Source organism: Lutra lutra, chromosome 13 (genome assembly GCF_902655055.1).
Source record: "Lutra lutra chromosome 13, mLutLut1.2, whole genome shotgun sequence".
Classification (NCBI taxonomy): Eukaryota; Metazoa; Chordata; class Mammalia; order Carnivora; family Mustelidae; genus Lutra; species Lutra lutra.
In genome coordinates, this window is record NC_062290.1 from 74481471 (window position 1) to 74501879 (window position 20409).

A 20409-nucleotide genomic window follows, 5' to 3' on the forward strand; every position below is an offset into this window, starting at 1 on the left:
GGCAGATGGTTAACGGACTGAGGCACCCCTTTTTTTATACTTTTAACAGCATCTTTAGGCCCTACATACTTTTTTTTTTTTTTAAAGATTTTATTTATTTATTTGACAGAGAGAAATCACAAGTAGACAGAGAGGCAGGCAGAGAGAGAGGAGGAAGCAGGCTCCCCGCTGAGCAGAAAGCCCGATGCGGGGCTCGAACCCAGGACCTGGGATCATGACCTGAGCCGAAGGCAGCAGCTCAACCCACTGAGCCACCCAGGCGCCCCAAGCCCTACATACTTTTATGTATCAGGTAATGTACAAAGTGCTCAACATCCAGTTTCCAAAGAATCATCATCTTTGAGAACAGCATATGAATAATTACTTGAAAATTTTATACCATTGGTTTTCGAAACTATGCTCTTTAAAAAACAGCCATGCCCATGGAAAACCGAGCATCCTAATCCTGCTTCAAACACAGCAGTTCGTCTCATCTATTTTATACTAGGCTCCTCCGTAAGAGTTTATTTAGAAAAAGGGTTCTACTGCCTTCAAATTTGAAAACTGATTCAGACCTCAACTTTGAGCCTATCATTAGATGAGGGTGAGGTGGGGGTCAATTAAAAAATAAAAAGACCCAGAAATGACACAGAAGTTAGAATTAGGAGACAAGAACATTAAAGTAGTATTTATAACTATCTGTCCTCTCTCCCTCACACACATATACACACAAAAGTAAGCACAGACATGGAAGATAAACTCCAACAGAGTTTCCTGTGATGATGGAAATGTTCAATATCTACACTGTCCAATATGATAGTGACTACCCACATGTGGCTAGTGAGCACTTGAAAAGTGCCAAGTGCAACTGATGTACTAATTTTTTCTTCTTTTCTTAAAGTTTACTTGTTTTTAGTAATCTCTATGCCCTATATGGACTTGAACTCACAACACTGAAATCACGTGTCACACACTCTTCCGACTAAGCCGGTCAGGCATCCTAGGTTTTTCATTTTTAAATGTATTTAAATTTAGCCACACATAGCTGGCAACTACCATACTGAACACAACTCTGGAAAGTCTAGAGGAAGATGTCATCATAGAGAGGATCTAAGTGGAATAAAGGCTTTTTCTCTTAGATGAAGGTGATTAAATCTTTATAAAAGTAAGCTGGCATAACCAAAAGTAAACTTTACCTCGCTGACTTCACTTCATTATGTCATCGATCATTCTACCTATCCTTTTTTTTTTTAAGATTTTATTTATTTGACAGAGAGAGATCACAAATAGGCAGAGAGGCAGGCAGAGAGAGAGAGAGAGGAGGAAGCAGGCTCCCCGCCAAGCAGAGAGCCTGACGTGGGACTCGATCCCAGGACCCTGAGATCATGACCCAAGCCGAAGGCAGAGGCTTAACCCACTGAGCCACCCAGGCACCCCTACCAATCCTTTTTATTAAACAATTCGACATATATGCTTACTGCTACTAATATTACTATTCTCGTTCTTATAGTTCCTCTTCCTTCACTCTTCCTCTTGGGAATCTGTACTACCATAATGGAGAAGTATAAGCAGCCCTGGTATATATTGTCCTAATCACTCTACAGTTCTCAATATATTCTGCATTAGTATTTCATAGTGCACTGCGTACAAAGGTCTCTGAGTAGCAGGCATGCAAGAAATGTTTTTGACAATAAAAATCTGAGAAAATAATACCTGAAAAGAAGACAGAATTATTTTGCAAGTAACTCTGTAGTTTCAATTTTTAATTAGGCAAAGCATTAAAAAAATAAATAAAATTGGGGCGCCTGGGTGGCTCAGTGGGTTAAGCTGCTGCCTTCGGCTCAGGTCATGATCTCGGGGTCCTGGGATCGAGCCCCGAGTCGGGCTCTCTGCTCAGCAGGGAGCCTGCTTCCTCCTCTCTCTCTGCCTGCCTCTCTGCCTACTTGTAATCTCTGTCTGTCAAATAAATAAATAAAATATTTAATAAATAAATAAATAAATAAATAAATAAATAAATAAATAAATAAATAAATAAATAAAATTGAGTCATATTCTCCACTGAGGGCAACTGAAAAGTCGGGGGGGGAAAAGGACCAATGTTTTTTTAATCTTCTTCTTCTTCTTTTTTTAAAAATGTTATTCATTTATTTCAGAGAGAGACAGAGGGAGGAAGGAGCAGGGGATGGGCAGAGGCAGAGGGAGAAGCAGACTCTTGCTGAGCAGGGAGTCCATCAAGTGGCTTGATCCCAGAACTCTAGGATCACCATCTGAGCTGAAGGCAGAGGCTTAACCAACTGAGCCACCTAGGCGCCCTGAGAAATGTGTTTTTTTTAATGTAAAAGGATTATTTCACATAGCTGACTTATGTTCTGTGTCTTTGATGCTACAAATTATGAGGTAGAATTCCTACTACGGGAGATAAGTTTTAGATTTTTTTAAAAGATTTTACTTATTTTATTAGAGAGAGCCCACACAAGCTAAGGAAAGAAGCAGAGGGAGAGCAGACTCTCCGCTGAGGAGAGACTCTGACCAAGGGGGCTCGATTCCAGGACTCTGGGATCATGACCTGGGCCGAAGACAGATGTTTAACCCACTGAGTCATCCAGGTGCCCCTTACTTTTAAATGTTTTACAAACAAACTTTGTGGAATAGTTGTATTAACTATTAATTAAAGAAAATAGCAGTAGTATGATTGGAAAATCAACAAATATTTTATTGTTGTGGGGAGGGTAAATATACTTCATATAAAATTTAAATGTGCCTGGATAATGTGAAAAGGACATTTCTAAAACTGATATGGAAATGAATATACAATAAAATGCACAGACCTTAAGTGTACAGCTTGATGATTTTTTTAGGACAACATTTTTAGGGAAAAATCCTTCCATGGTTATCTCGTCAGATTTATGAATGTTCACCCACAAGGTCAAAAAACACCTGTCTATACCACAATGACTATATTTAAAAAAAAAAAAATTCTCAAATGCTGTAACTCAAAATATGATTTAAATTTTTAGTAGTCATTTTAGTTTAAATAAAAGGATAAAAATATTTGATATTCACCTGACCCTCTGGCAAGTAAGTCCATAGGCTGGAAAAGAAGTTATGGACATGTTTTGGGTTATCTTGTTATTCAAAGAACAAAAGATAATGAAATAGTAATTTATCAGTTTTTTGGAGCTGTCAGAATAAAAAGACATTTGGTACATTTTATATATGCAAATAGGTACTTTCAATTCTGACTTCCGCTTTGGTGCAGGACTTTGAATAAAAGAAAAATTATTATATTTTATCAAACATCAATGCATAAAAACTGCACGAAAGTAACAAAATGGAAAGGGCACTGGGAAGAAATCAAGGCTATCTAAGAATAAACTAGGTCATTTCGGCTGGCTTTGGTTGCCAAGCAACTGGGATTCCTCACAGTTTCCCTTTAGAATAATCTAGTCTTTAAGAGTTTTATTTAATTGTTTATTTCTTCTTCAAGACTTATACTAACATATTTAGGAATCAAACTAATAAGAAAACTTCCATGACTTATATGAAGGAAATTTAAAAACTCTAATGAAAGACAGGAAACAAATATAACTTCCTCCTCCAAACGATGAGAGAGTAATATAAATATGTAAATTATCTTCAAATTAATCTGTAAAATCAACCCAAATCCAATTGGGGGGGGGGTAGGAGTTACCAAAATAATTCTATTCTATCTGAAGAAATAAATAAAATATAGTAACTAGTTGGGGGTGCCTGAGTGGTTCAGTCAGTTAAATGTCTAACTCTTGATCTCTGCTCAGGTCTTGATCTCAGGGTTCTAAGTTCAAGACCTGCATGGGGTTCCATGCTAGGTATGCAGCCTACTTAAAAAAAAAGAAGAATGAAAAAAAAAAAAAAAAGAAAGAATGAATATATTTTTTTAAGATTTTATTTATTTATTTGACAGACAGAGATCACAAGCAGGCAGAGAAGCAGGCGGGGGTGGGGGAGCAGACTCCCTGCTGAGCAGAGAGCCCCGATACGGGGCTCGATCCCAGGACCCTGAGATCATGACCCAAGCCTAAGGCAGAGGCTTTAACCCTGAGCCACCCAGGTGCCCTGAATATTTTTTAAAAGATTTTATTTATTTACTTGACAGAGAGACAGTGAGAGAGGGAACACAAGCAGGGGGAGTGGGAGAGGGAGAAGCAGGCTTCCCGCTGAGCAGGGAGCCCGATGCAGGGCTCCATACCAGGACCCTGGGATCATGACCTGAGCCAAAGGCAGACACTTAACCAACTGAGCCACCCAGGTATCCCAAATTTTTAAAATACAGTAAATATCTAATGGCTGAAAAGAGCCAGCCCTATTCAATAATATATCAATACTGGAGATGTCATTAGCTCTAGGAACATGGAAAAAGGAATGGAGCAGAGTGGAATCCAAAAGGTAGTCCGGATTAGACACTGAGTAATGAAGTAATGTGGGCAAGTGAGCAGCCCACACAAGAGAGTTTATCAGGGCCATGCAAGCAGAATGTGTATGCATGTCTAGAAAAGCATATGCATATATATATATATATATATATATATATATATATATATATATATTGTAAGTAGGGGAAAGCAAGTGTGTGGAAAACTAGAACTTGACAAAGGACAAGTTTCACATGAGTGGATAATAATTAAAAAAAAAAAAATAGTAAGGGAGAAACTGGTCACTGGGAGTTAAGAAGAAAAAAAAAAAAAACAGACCAAAACCTATACCCTCACTCCCCAACTCCAAATATTTCTAATAAAATAAAACTTTAAACATTAAAGTAAAAACAGCTAAAACATAAAAGTATGAGAATAGGTTAAAAAAAGTTTTTAGGGCGCCTGGGTGGCTCAGTTGGTTGAGCAACTGCCTTCGGCTTGGGTCATGATCCCGGACTTCTAGGATCGAGTACCGCATCAGGCTCCCAGCTCCTTGGGGAGTCTGCTTCTCCCTCTGACCTTCTCCTCTCTCATGCTCTCTCTCACTCATTCTCTCTCAAATAAATAAATAAAATCTTTAAAAAAAAAAGAAAGTTTTGGGACGCCTGGGTGGCTCAGTTGGTTGGACGACTGCCTTCGGCTCAGGTCATGATCCTGGAGTCCTGGGATCGAGTCCCGCATCGGGCTCCCAGCTCCACGGGGAGTCTGCTTCTCTCTCTGACCTTCTCCTAGCTCATGCTCTCTCTCACTGTCTCTCTCTCAAATAAATAATAAATAAAATCTTAAAAAAAAAAAAAAAGTTTTTAAATGTTGCTACACTAGGTCTTTATGAGCATGGTATCAAAATCAGAAACCATAATATAATCTTAAAGAGATTTGATTATTGCATAAAAATACTTTAAAAACTGTATTAGCAGGGACTCTTGGGTGAATCGGTTGAGAGTCTGCCTTCAGCTCAGGTCATGATCCTGGGGTCCCAGGAACAAGCCCCGAGCTGGGCTCTCTGCTCAGCAAGGAGTCTGCTTCTGCCTCTCTCTCTGGCTTATACTCTCTCCCTCCTTCTCTATCTCTGTCAAATAAATAAATAAAGTTTTTTTTTTTTTTTAACTGTATTAGCAGACAAAACTCAGAACCAGAAAGTAGAATGGGGGCGCCCAGGTGGCGCAGTGGGTTAAAGCCTCTGCCTTCGGCTCAGATCATGATCGCAGGGTCCTGGGATCAAGCCCTGCATCAGGCTCTCTGCTCAGCAGAGTCTGCTTCCCTTCCTCGCTCTCTGCCTGCCTTTCTAATTGTGATCTCGGTCTGTCAAATAAATAAAATCTTAAAAAAAAAAAAAAAGAAAGAAAGAAAGAAAGTAGAATGGCTGCCAGAGGCTAGAGGAGTGAGGGAATGAGGAATTAGTATTTAGGGTACAGAGTTTCAGTCTGGGAAGATGAAAGAATCTGGAGAAGATGGTGGTGATGGATTACACAATGTGAATGTACCAAATGCTCTGAACTTATTAAATCGTTAAATAAATCATTAAAAATTGTAAATTTTATGTTATATATATTTTACCAGGAAAAAACTGGATTAACAGAAATCACTATAAATTACCAAATAAATACTAAGTAAATAGTAAGATGTCATTTCTCACATAGTGTATTAACAAAGACAAGAAAACTGCTTGCTCACACATTATCAGCTGCCCCGTAAGTAAAATATATTCTTTTAAAAAAGCAATCCATAATGCCACATATGTAAACTAATAAGAAAATGTTGCAAGTGGGCTAAGATATGTAAGAATGTTGCTACAGTGTTTTTTGTAAAAGCAAAAAACTGGAAACAATTTCAATTTCTATTAACAAGATACTGATAGATTGTAGCAATCTTATAGAAGAGAGTATTAAGCATTCATTTAAAAATCATGAAGTAATTCTACCCTTGTTGTCATGAAACAACATTCATGACATATTACATAGAAAAAAATACCTTTCAAAACATTAGGATTCCACTGATATAAAATTATATACACAGATAATTATACACCTGAATAGAGAAGGGGTTCACACCAAACTGTTAGCAAAATGTTACCTAATTAGCTCTCTCTGGATAACTGGATTGTTTTCAATGTTGTTATTGTTATTTTTTTACTTTTCTAGATTGTTTCAATGTTTTACCATGAGAATGTATGCAATTAAGAATTTATAAATTAGTTTTTCATTTTAAAAAGTCTAATACATAAAAAATGTAAAGCTGACATCTCAAATACTAAGTTTATATAGGTTATTATATATTGTTAATAGCTCTTAGAACAACTTAAGGATTATGCACAGGAAAAGTTATCATTTTAAGAATGTGGAAAACTATAATTTAAATTCAAAGAGCTGGTGTTCTTTTGCCTAGAGTAAGAATATAGGGGCCAAACTTGCTCTTAACATAGTAAAAAACCTCTTTCCTGCTTTGTGGATCAATTTTTCTACCCTTGAATAACTTCAAATTACTATTTTAGCTACTACATACCAACCTGGAGAAACACAGAAAAAGTCAACACGAACTATATCAAAAACTGAAAAATGAGGTTAGAGATGTTGATATTCTACAATCCACGTTTATCTAGGAGGGTCAAAATATATTTAATGAATGTTTCTATATAAATTCTTATTAACACTTTAAATGTTAAATTCCGTTACTTAACATCACTACAGAAGTTTCACTCAAATTCTTACTGCCTCTGTTATGGAGTCTGTATATTCTGTGAAAAGTTCTTTTTAGATCTGAAATTTTAAGAGATAGATAGAAATATAAGTTTTTCTTTTACTCATAAAAAGTTTCAAGGGAAAACTAATACGATTCCTAATATCAGAACTTCAAACCTATTTCTAAGTAGTACTACTTAAGCCTTCAGGTAGGAATTTACACACACAATCTTTACTAATAAAGCATCCTAACATGAAGGAAATCACAAGATTTTTTTTTCCCCTCTAAAAAACAGAAAATTAATTCTATGTTATTATACCATGAGTTCTTGTAACTAATTTTTAAAATGCCTTTAATACTTACAGCTTGATTAGGTAGATTGTCAGTCTTAAGTTCTCTGTGATTGGAATACTGAATAAAAACGGGCTGGCTTCGAAGGTGAGGAGTAACAGGAGTGTAATAATTCACCATAGTAACCGCAGCTTCCTCAGAAGCCATTTCTAAGAAAGCCTGCAATAAACACAAGAAAGCAAAGTGAAAGCTCATGTTTTGGAAAGACAGCTAAGAACTACGAAAAGACTTTTGCTTCAAAGCATATCACTGATGTTAACTGAAAACACATTTGAAAAGTTGGGTTCAATAAAGGATTTGGGACTGGGAAATTGCCAGTTGAATAAATGATTTCATGTGGTTTTTGCTTTTTCTCTTTTTTCTTTTTCTCTAAAATCTAGAAATAATTAAAAAGGCAAAAATAAAGGTGAGCATTAGCACACCTGATGCTTTGGGGGGGTTGGGATTTAATCGTGCTTTCCCAAAGAAAAACTTCCCAAAGATGGGGGGAACATAATGATTTGCTCTCCTTTACCTTTTACTAAACAACTCTTTATGATACAATTAAGTTTATTATGCAATTAAAAAGAGCATGCAGGTGCAAAGGCTCAATTGTTCAAATCAGGGAAATGGGGGAATTTTCTGCATTAAGTCAATATTGACTTGAGTCATTCAAGTCACTTTTTTTTTTTTTTAGATTTTTTATTTATTTATTTGACAGACAGAGATCACAAGTAGGCAGAGAGGCAGGCAGAGAGAGAGAGGAGGAAGAAGGCTCCCTGCTGAGCAGAGAGCCCAATGTGGGGCTCGATCCCATGACCCTGAGATCATGACCTGAGCTGAAGGCAGAGGCCTTAACCCACTGAGCCACCCAGGTGCCCCTCAAGTCACTTTTTTTAAGATCTGTTATTATAAAATAGAGAGGGATGCTTGGGTGGCTCAGTTGGTTAAGAATCTGCTTTCCGCTCAGGTCACAATCCCAGGGTCCTAAAATCTAGTCCCACATCGGGCTCCCTGCTTGGCAGCAAGCCTGCTTCTCCCTCTGCCTGCTGCTACCCTGTTTGTACGTGCTTACGCTCTCTCCCTCTATCTCTGACAAATAAATAATCCTTAAAAAAAAAAAAAAAAAGAAGAAAGAAAGAAAAACATCAACGCCCAAAATATAATCACCTGTATTAAGCCTAAGTTACCAACCAAGATTTAATACCTAACAATTATAGTTTCAACCTCTCCCAAGAGTGGAATCTTAAACCAGTCCATCTGGAATTACCTGGTCAGCAATAGTGAGGTTATCTGCCTGATAGACCCCCCACCATCCCTAAAGGAAGGTGAACTTGCCTGACACAATTCACTCTGCTAGTAACTTCCTTGTCTCACCCTATTCTGCCTACAAAAGTTTTTCATTTTGCACTGCTCTTCACAGGTCCTTTCCATCTGCTAGACGGGATGCTGCCCAATTCATGAATTGCTGAATAAAGGCCAATAAAATCTTCAAAATTTACTCAACTGAATTTCATCTTTTAGTATCTGTATCTGTAATCATTGTACTCATATCAGATATTTGAAAAAGAATATAGGAAGAGCTGAGATGGAAGAAGATCTTTGGGACTTACATCTTCTTCTCTATATGGCTTCTTCTGGCTGTCGCCACCCTATCTTAATGGTTTGTTAGGAAGACGAAATAGTAACCATTCTGACTCCTAGGAACTACCTATAAGAACATCTCAAATTTAGGGGCACCTGGGTGGCTCAGTTGGTTAAGTGACTGCCTTTAGCTCAGGTCATGATCCTGGAGTCCCAGGATTGAGTTCCACATTGGGCCCCCTGCTCAGCAGGGAGCCTACTTCTTCCTCTGATCCTCCTCCCTCTTCTGCTCTCTCTCTCTCAAATAAATAAAACTAAAATCTTTATAAAAAAAAGAACATCTCACATTGTTCATGCAGGAACATGCAGGAAGAACCCCTGATTGAATCAATGCAAATTTCTAGTTAGACAATTCAATTCTTTTTCACTACAACAGAGTATGTAATTAGCAAGTGTACAGTAACCACTTCAAATTATGCATAAAATATTTCATTTATAAAAATGTGTATTTATTAAGAACAAAATTTACTTAACACAGATAATGGCAAATATCTATAAAACAAACTACTTATTTGTTTATAGTTATATTACTTGCTAAATGTTTCTATTTGGCAAATATTCCAGTAAAGGAATATTAACTTGACAAATATTAAATGTGATGCTTAACCGTATCACTCAAATGTCACAAGTGAGGGGCGCCTGGGTGGCTCAGTGGGTTAATGCCGCTGCCTTCGGCTCAGGTCATGATCCCAGGGTTCTGGGATCGAGCCCCGCATCGGGCTCTCTGCTCAACAGGGAGCCTGCTTCCTCCTCTCTCTCTGCCTGCCTCTCTGCCTACTTGTGATCTCTGTCTGTCAAATAAATAAATAAAATATTAAAAAAAAAAAAGTCACAAGTGAACCAATTAAATGTTTTAACTAACAATATTCTATGAAGTAGTAATGTTAGCCATGTGATAGCAGATCAAATATCATTAATCAATCCAAAATAGATAAAACTCCACCATCATCAAGGAATAAATGTCCACACTGCAATTTAAAACCACTATCCAACTGTATCAGTAATATACTTACTAGTTTGTCTACGAGGTTAAAAATGATCAAGGTAATCAAAATAGCTAAATAATACTTCCTATCTGGTTTTTAATCATCTTTTCAACAAAGAATTTATAAATTGTTTGCTAATAATATTCACTCTACGGGGGAACAGTATCTTTATGAAAACTCCTTCATAAATGCAAAGAACTAAACTCAATGTCTAACAGTCACACAAAAGAAAAGCTAAACATCTTTGGAATACATGATTCTTGTGATAGGAAATTTTTCCTGAAAGTATATACAACCTAAAAATTCATACACAAAAATAACTTTTTCCACATGGAGCCGAGTAAAGGAATTATTTAGGTTTTCTCAAAGTATGCAGAGAAATCCATTTTCATAATAAGGAGTGGAGAAAAAAATCAAAAGTCATTACCCACAGAAAGGCTGGTAGAGACATCCCCCAGGCTGCCCTCAACACTTTACCTCTAAGTACCAAAGGATAGACTATACCTAGTCCTAACAGCTAGGTAGTCCTAGTAGTTCTAATGGCTAACATGACACTCTCTCGCTCAAGTATATTACTAACAAAATATTTTCAAAACAGGATTTATGATCCAAAGACAAGCACTTAACATAACAGCACTACAGATAAATAACAAACCCCAAACCAGTAGTAGAGACAAAGACAAAGTGTGATCTTGCCTGCTGCTCCTTGTAACAGTTTGAAAGAATGTACAGAATACACTCCATGAAACATGATAATATACATGATACACATACATGATACATCTCACAGCCATTAGACTTGGCCACACTGGCTCTTCTAAAACTATGCAAACTATATTATTCTCAACAGTGGCAACTGAGTTAAAATAAAGATCCAAGTGCATGTACGATCTCCAAAAGATGTAAGACAGAAGTGTAATCACAACAGAAGTTGAATACTAAGACATGGTATTTAACCTCTCAGATTTAAATAATTACATCTGAACTAAATGGGAATGTTTATTTCGTTTACTAAAGGGCCAGAATCAGACATCTTCCAATCTCTTTCATAACCAACACATATCAATCTATTTATAAATCTGTTTATGTTTCTTAAATTTATTTATGAAAATTCTAAGAAATAGGGACTTATCACAATGTATTACACAATGTCTGGGGCCTAAATTTGTTGTCTTCTTACAGCAATGCTCAGCATAAAAGATTTTCAGGACAACCAAAAACTGGAAAAGAACTAAAGAATTCACCCTAGTGGGGTCTAAGCTGGAACAAGAAAGTAGACGATTGTTCAAATTAACGTAAAAAGTGTTATATTTTTGTCCTGGTCACCACAAAAGCAAGTTTCCTTATTCATCTTAAGAAAAACCTATTAGGGGCGCCTGGGTGGCTCAGTGGGTTAAAGCCTCTGCCTTTGGCTCAGGTCATGATCCCAGGGTCCTAGGATAGAGTTCCGCATCGGGCTCTTTGCTCAGCGGGGAGCCTGCTTCCCTCTCTCTCTCTCTCTCTCTCTGCCTGCCTCTCTGCCTACTTGTGATCTCTGTCAAATAAGTAAATAAAATCTTAAAAAAAAAAAAAAAAAAAAAGAAAAGAAAAACCTATTAACTTCTGAAATGAAAAAATTCTAACAGTCTCTTCTGAATTATTAAAGAAGATATATATTTAATTCTACAATTAAAATATACTACACATTTCTATAAAGATTTTAGAAAACTTAAATGTTCTTTAATTGCCAAATAAGGTATAATTTATATCCTCTCTCTCTGTGTCTTGGTCTTCTGATAATCAAAGGGTTTTTTCATAAACTATTCTGTAATTAAGAATATAAAAGTTTTTTTGTTAAGGAAGAAAAGGCCAAGTCACTGATTAAAAAATAATTCTATGTCCTGTGTTAATATTTTTGTTTGTTGCTTCCTGTCACACATAAAAAAATTCTATCTAAAGAACTAAAAAACTATCTAAAGAAAATGAAATCCAGAAAACATAGAAAAGTTCAAGAAAATAAAAGTCATCTTTAGCACTAATACCCAGAGATAATCACTGTGGTTCAGTCTTTAAATATTACATACCTGGCTTTTTCCTTTCAACATCAAAAGATTAGTAACTTTGCCAAATGGTAGACCTAATGATATGACCTCTGCTTCGGTGACATCACTTGGAATTTTGCGAAGATGGAGAACACGGGAAGGCGAACAGGGAGGTCTATCTCCTTTAAATTTCTTGTTGTCATTCCCATTAGCTAAAAAAATATAAGATTTTTTGAAATTACTGAAACTAATTTAAGTTGACATACTACATTAACCCTATTGTCATGTTTCATCCTTCCAACAGTTTTAGTTTTTGAAATTCAGGACACTATGGATCTGATCAGGGAAGAGAAGGATAATGGAAAACAAACCATCCACCTTCAATGAATGAATGGGTGTTTTTGGTTTTTCACTGCAAGTATTAAATTAGTTAAAAATTCAATTCTGATTTTTAACTTCAAGGAAAAGCACTAAATAAATTACATATTTATACCTCTAAATAGACAACTATTTGTTGTGAGTAGAGAACAATTTTATAATGTCTCTAATGCATTTTTAAAGATATTTTTCTAATTTGTTCTAGTGCTAAATAAATAAGAACAATAACTTTTAATAAAGATTGTAAAAGAAATTTTATATTTACCACATCCTGAGGGGATTTGAACTGTATCATTATGAAAATTAAGTTTACTTCTTAGGCATTATTATTTTTTACTGATCTTTTTATGAAGTATTTTTTAGAAGCTAAATTGTTGTTTCCTAACATAATCTTATTCCTTATTAGGTAACAGTAGATCTTAACATAAGCATCATCTTGTTAGAAATGCAAATTTTCAGCCCTACCCCAGACCTACTGAATCAGAACCTAGGGCTAGGACCCAGTAACCTATGTTTTAACAAGCCCTCCACATGATTTTGGTGCAATCTAAAGTTTGAGAACCACTGCTATACAATAAACAAATCCACCAGCCAAGTTTACAGCTAAATTTTATTTAAATCCTTTTAACATTGACAATAACTAGAACTGACAAGCCTATAATGAATACTCAAATTTATGTACATAAGATTCAGAAATGTTTTTCCCCAAAAATAGCACCATGTATGACTGAATGAATGCAAATTATCTGAAAGCCCCAAGTTTCATTATAGTGTTTTTTTAAATTAACATATAATATATTATTTGTTTCTGGGGTACAGGTCTGTGATTCATCAGTCTTACACAATTCACAGCACTCACCATAGCACATACCCTCCCCAATGTCCATCACCCAGCCACCCCATTCCTCTCACCCCCCTTCAGTGGGTTTTTTTTTTTTTTTAATGCTAAGTAGTACCATACTTAACACTATTAGGAGGAAAATACAATCTTCCCAAATGCCTAAAACTGTCATTTTTCCAAACATTAATGGAACTCTGCAAACAAAGAACATGAAGACCACATAAAAACTACATGGCAATATTCTATAACCATATCTGTGGCACAGAACTCACTTGCTTACAAGTGGGTAGGTTGACTTAATAACCCAAACGAGGACTCACTCCCAAATTTTCTGTTCATGAATGCAGGCAGCATCCTACCCAGACCCCAAAGACTACTAGTTCCTATAGGTCCTTATCGGCTGTGCCTGTATATAGCAAATGCCTAGCAAGACCGTAAATAACAGGCAGTCAAATATTTATTGTAAATTAACCTGGGAGGGAAGAAATTCTTTTCCCACCTCATAAGTACCCAGAAATATTGATTTTCCCCTTCAAAACGACTGATTACATTTTTCATGTCCACTCTCGATGTCACTAAGTTCACCTATGATCTTCCCCCTTCCACTCTGCCTTCCTCTACTCACTCTCCCTCTAGCCCCACTCAGCTCCAACTTACCAACAAAAATAAAATAGTCTATCACATCATTATCTTACCTTAAACACCCTGATGGGCTTCCAACCACCTAAAATGTCCCTTTGTTTCTAGTTTTCACACTGTTTTCACTTATACTGCCTCATTTGAGTTGACAAAAATATACATGAGCTAAATCTTACTAATTTTAACAGATGAAGAGACAGAGGTTCAGAAAATAAGTGATTTTTGTACACAGCTAGCAAGTGTAAAAAGTGTCATTCAAACTAAAGTTTATTTTTTTAGCACAAAAATCTCAAAATGTCTTACCATTCCTAGAAAAAAACAAGCAACTTGACACTAACATAAAGTTTCAAAGTATGTGCAGACTTAAGTGGATTATAATAACACTGTCACTAAATTAGAACACTGTAATTCATGCTCTAGATAGGAGTGAAAGCTGGGCACAGGGTGTGCCCTTTTGAACTCTCCTGGTAGGCCTAGATGGCGAGACAATAGTGCCACAATCTTGTGCTTTCTTAACCAGCACAAGGTGTTAAGACTGGAAAAACACCCTAAAAGCAAGAGGATTTTATCAGTTTACCCAAAATATTCTAAAACAAATCAAAGAACATTTAGAAGGTTGTTTCTTTAACAGAGGTTTTAATCATTACCTGTGTGAATAAAAACAACTATACATGCTATTTGAGCTCACGTTAGACTATCAAATAAAGAACTATGGTAACAAATTTTTATCAAGAAATATGCAATTAGGGGCGCCTAAGTGGCTCAGTGGGTTAAGTGTCTGCCTTTGGCTCAGGTCATGATCCCAAGGTCCTGGGATTGAACCCTGAATGGGGCTCCTTGCTCAATGGGGAGTCTGCTTCTCCCTCCCCCCCCATCCTCGCTTGTCCTCTCTCTCTCTCTCTCTCTCAAATAAATAAGATCTTAAAAAAAAAAATACAATTATAGAAACCCACCATTTTAGTTTAATTGTTCTGAATTATAAAAGTGCCTGAGCTATGTTAAGAGCGTGGGCTATTAAATCAGACAACCTGTTCTAACCAAGTTACCTGACATAATTGAGCCTCAAAATCTTTTCCAATAAAATGAGTATAATAGGGGTACCTGGGTGGTTCAGTTGTTAAGCATCAGGTCATGATACCAGGGTCCTGGGATCGAGCCCCGCATCAGGCTCCCTGCTCTGCGAGAAGCCTACCTCTCCCTCTCTCACTACCCCTGCTTGTGTTCCTTTCCTCACTGTGTCTCTCTCTGTCCAATAAATAAAGAAAGTCTGGGGCGCCTGGGTAGCTCGGTGGGTTGAAGCCCCTGCCTTCGGCTCAGGTCATGATCCCAGAGTCCTGAGATCGAGCCCTGTGTCGGGCTCTCTGCTCAGCGGGGAGCCTGCTTTCTCCTCTCTCTCTCTGCCTGCCTCTCTGCCTACTTGTGATCTCTGTCTGTCAAATAAATAAATAAAATTTAAAAAAAAAGAAAATCATATATATATATATATATGTATGTATTTTTTTTTTTAAGATTCCATTTACTTATTCGACAGAGAGAGAGAGAATAAGTAGGCAGAGAGACAGGTGAGGGGTGAGGGGGAAGCAGGTTCTCCACCGAGCAGAGAGCCCGACACGTGGGGCTTGATCCCAGGACCCCGAGACCATGACCCAGGCTGAAGGCACCCAGGTCTGAGTGAGCCACCCAGGTGCCCCAAGAAAATCTCTTTTAAAAAATGAGTATAATTACAGAGGTATTTTGAAAATTAAATTAGGTAATATATTTAAAATACTAGACGTAGGTACACCTGGGTGGCTCAGTCAGTTAAGAGTCTACCTTCAGCTCAGGTCATGATGCCAGGGTCCTGGGATCAAGCCCCCCATCAGGCTACCTGCTCAGCAGGGAGTCTTCTTTTTCCCTCTCCTCCTGCCCCCCCACCCCCTGCTCTTGCTCACACTCTTGATTGAACTCTGGCTCTAAAATAAATAAAAAATTTCTAAATACTAGGTATAATGCCTAGCACATAATAATCAATAATATGTCTTGATTTTCTTAGGAAGGACTGTGTTACCTGAAAGTGATGTTCTTTCCACTTCTTTGGTATTAAAATGATGACTGTAGGTGACAGTGACTTTTTTCTCTTGATGTGCTTACTTAGCAAAATTTAAGACATTGCTCAAAATTAACTAAAAAATTTTATTATTCTATGAAATCTAAAAATCTAAGAATTACTCATCTAGATGGCCCCAGAAAAGGTTATAGCCACTGAAAAATGGAAAATATATAACCAATCACATGGGCATAATTTACTAAAAGTCAACAGGAAACAAGGAAATTATAGTGCATTAAATACATAACTTTGAAGAACTACTCTCTGTACAAAATACATTAGAGACTTTCCAAAATTTTTATTATGAAAATCACCATTCAAAATACTTAGCTTGTAAAAACCCTGCATCTTATTGAACAATATATTGAAAACTACTGAATGCCTGCTACATATTAGTCAGGTTCCAAAATAATAAATAGAAGAGACTTTTAAAAATTCATATATTCCCATCTCGAAACTGAAGAAATCCACCAGGAAAACTATCCTACAAATATGGATCTTTTTAAAAATGCAACTTTATTAGGTTATACTTTAGAGATAATAAAATCCACCTACATTTTAAATGCAATTTGTCGAATACTGCAAATATCAAGATATAGAACCTTTCCACCATCTCCGAAAGTTCCCCGGTGCTCCTTTGTAGTCAGTCCTCCCTCCAAAACCCCCACCTCTCAAACTAAACATATACCATATACTACCACCATACTATCTTGATTACGATAACTTTAGAGCAATTCTTTTTTTTTTTATTAAGATTTTATTTATTTGTCAGAGAGAGAGAGAAAGAGAGCGAGCACAGGCAGAGAGAGTGGCAGGCAGAGGCAGAGGGAGAAGCAGGCTCCCCACAGAACAAGGAGCCCGATGTGGGACTGACTCGATCCCAGGACGCTGGGATCATGACCTGAGCCGAAGGCAGCTGCTTAACCAACTGAGCCACCCAGGCATCCCTAGAGCAATTCTTTTTAAACAAAAATTTTTTTTTCTAAGTAATCTTTATACCCAAAGTGGAGCTTGAACTCATAACCTTGAGATCAAAAGTCCCATGCTCTTCCAACCAAGCCAGCCAGGAGCCCCTTAATAGCCATTCTCGAAATCAGGTACTTATCTGGGAAAGAATTCACATAACAGTTTTAAGTAATCCAAAACATATATATCATGATTTCTCTCTGCATTTATTGAGGCCCCTTTAATTTCCCTTAACAACGTTCTGTGGTTTTCAGTGTAACAGTCTTGCATATATTGCTTAACCTATATCCTACAACATTAGTAATTTTTTTTTCAAAGATTTTTTTTTTTTTTTTAATTTGACAGAGAGAGATCACAAATAGGCAGAGAGGCAGGCAGAGAGAGAGACGGGGAAGCAGGCTCCCTGCTGAGCAGAGAGCCCGATGCGGGGCTCGATCCCAGGACCCTGAGATCATGACCTGAGCCGAAGGCAGAGGCTTAACCCACTGAGCCACCCAGGCGCCCCAACATTAGTAATTTTTTAGAACTTTCTACATATACAGCTTTGTTCCTTACTTTCCAACATGGATGCCTTTTACTTCTTTTCTTTTTAAAAAATATTTTATTTATTTATTGGTCAGAGAGAGAGCACAAGCAGAGGGACCAGAAGGCAGAGAGAGAAGCGGACTCCCCTCTGAGCAAGGAGCTGGATGTGGCACTTGATCCCAGGACCCTGGGATCATGACCTGAGCCAAAGGCAGACGCTCAACTGACTGAGCCACCCAGGTGTCCCTGCCTTTTATTTCTTACTCTAGCTTTACTGAACTGGCTAGGACTTCGTGTACAGAGTTGAAGAGAAATAATGAGACTGAACATAGTTGCATTATTATGGATTTCAGAGGATAGGATTCTCTTAAGAACACTAAGTATGATGTAGTTTCATACCTTTATCAGGGTAAACAGGTCCCCTTCTATTCCTAGTGGCGGAGGGTCTTGTTTATCACAAATAAAAACTGAATTTTTCAAATAACACCTCAGGACATGTTAAGATGATCATAAAGTTTTTCTCTTTATTCCGTTAACAGAGTATGTTGCACTAATTTTCAAAAGTTAAACCACTTTGTATTTTTTTTTTAAAGATTTTATTTATTTACTTGACAGAGAGAGATCACAAGTAGACAGAGAGGCAGGCAGAGAGAGAGATAGAGAGAGGGAAGTAGGCTCCCTGCTGAGCAGAGAGCCCGATGTGGGACTCGATCCCAGGACCCTGAGATCATGACCTGAGTCGAAGGCAGCGGCTTAACCCACTGAGCCACCCAGGCACCCTTTTTTTTTTTTTTTTAAAGATTTTATTTACCACTTTGTATTTTTTGAATTATTCTGACTCATTCATGATATATGATCTCCTCTCTACAGACATATAACTGAATTTAATTTAATGCCTTCTAAATATTATCTTTGGGTCCATTTTCATGAGGGATATTAATCTATAGTTTTCTTTTCCCTCCTGTATCAAGGGTAATACTAACTCCATAAAATAAATTAGAAAGTGTTCTTCTGAGTTTGTATAGCATTGGTATTATTACTTCCTAAAATAAAGCCATTAGGTCTTTAACTTTTTAATTCTCAATTTTTAAATAGGTATGGAGTTATTTGGGTTTTCTAGTCACTTTGCGTCAGTTGTGATACTTTGTATTTTTCAAGGAATTTGTCCACTTCTAAACTGAATGAATGCCTGTTCATCTTAATGGCTTAAAATTATTCATAATCTTTTCTTTATATCTGTTTTAGCCTGTGTAGGATACTGTAACAAAATACAACAGACAGGGTGGTTTAACAGTAGAAATTTAGTTTCTCACAGTTCTGGAGATTAGAAGCCCAAAATTAAGGTGCCAGCATGTCACTTTCTAATGAGGACTCTTTTCCTGGCTTTAGACAAGGTACCTTTTTCCCTGTCCTCACAGGGTGGAGCCAAGAGCAAGCTCTCTGGCATCACTTTATAAGGACACTAATCCCATCATGGGGGCTCCAACTCTTAAGGCCCCATCTCCACATCCCATTACAGTAAGGACTAGGCCTTACACACAAGAATTTGAGAGGTATACATTCGTTCATTCAGTCCATAACATTACCCTTTTAATGTATAGGCGCATTCTCGATGTTAGTAATTTCTCGCCTTTTTTGGTCTACCCAGAAGTTTATCAATTTTATTGACCTATTAAAAAAAGACCATTGGTTTCATTATTTTTTTTTCTACTGCTTGTTTTCTATGTCCTTAATCTATGTTCCTCATATTTAATATTTTCTTTCTTCTATTTATTTGGGACTTTAACTTACTTTTCTTTGCTATGCTTAGAAGCATAGATGATTCATTTTATACTTTTTTTCTTTTCTAATATAAACATTTAAAGCTATACATTTCCTTCTAAGAACAGTTCTAGCTGTACCCTTCAAAGTTTAGTAAATTGTATTTTTATTTTAATTCAATTCAAACTATTTTCTAATTTCCTTTGTGACATTTTGATCCATGGGTTAAGTACTACTCTTTTTTTTAAGAAGTAATTAGGAAAATTTCCCTCATAAATTGAGGATTATACCCTTTTTTTAAAAAAAGGATTTTATTTATTTGACAGAGAGAGAGAAAGCACAAGCAGGGGGAGTGGGAGAGAGAGAGAGGCAGGCTTCCCACTGAGCAGGGAGCCCAATACGGGACTCAATCCCAGGACCCTGGGATCATGACCTGAACCAAAGGCAGATGCTTAACCTATCTGAGCTACCCAGGCACCCCGAGGATCATACTTTTTTGATTTCTAATATAATTTTAATGAAGTAAGAGAACTAATTCTACCTAATTTTAATGCATTCACCTTTATTGAGACTTGTTTTAGGATCTACATATAGCCTATCTTGGTGACATCTCATGTGAACTTAAAAAAATGTGTATTGTGAGAATGTTACAGAAAACGTTCCATTATCAATTAAAACAACCTAGTTGTTAGTGTTCAAAACCTCTATATTAGGGGATCTACAAACTTTTTCTTAAAGGTCTGCTTAAGTAGTTTAGGCTTTGTGAGCCATATAATCTCTGTTGCATCTATTTAACTCTATAGTGGTAGCATAAACCACCCAGAGGTATGTAAATAAAGGAGTGTGCAGGGGTTCAAATAAAGTTTTATGTATAAACACTGAAATTTCAATTTCATATAAGCTTCATGTATCTCAGAATATTGTTCTTTATTTTTCTCACAACTTAAAAATGTAAAAATCAGTCTTAGGTCACAGGAAATATAAAAATGGACAAATAAGACAGATTTGGCCCACATGTCAGAGTCTGTCAACCCCTTGGTCTGTATCCTGATTTTCTATCAACTATGCTACCAATTACTGAGAGAGAAGTTTTGAAATCTCCAGCTATAACTGTGAATTTGTC

The 20409-nt window shown here is 36.8% G+C and overlaps 1 protein-coding gene across 9 annotated transcripts in view; it reads right to left on the reverse strand.

Annotated features, from left to right (window-relative positions):
* The window catches only part of PTBP3 (polypyrimidine tract binding protein 3), a 121762-nt gene that overhangs the window by 45412 nt on the left and 55941 nt on the right, over positions 1-20409 (reverse strand). For 7 of the 9 annotated variants that reach the window (XM_047699121.1, XM_047699124.1, XM_047699126.1 and 4 more), the window contains 2 exons: positions 12133-12302; positions 7473-7619 (listed from right to left, as the gene is read on the reverse strand). In XM_047699121.1, coding sequence (XP_047555077.1) covers positions 7473-7619; positions 12133-12302 — 317 coding nt within the window. The remainder of the gene's footprint in view (positions 1-7472; positions 7620-12132; positions 12303-20409) is intronic. The other 2 variants (XM_047699128.1, XM_047699127.1) reach the window with 1 other exon arrangement.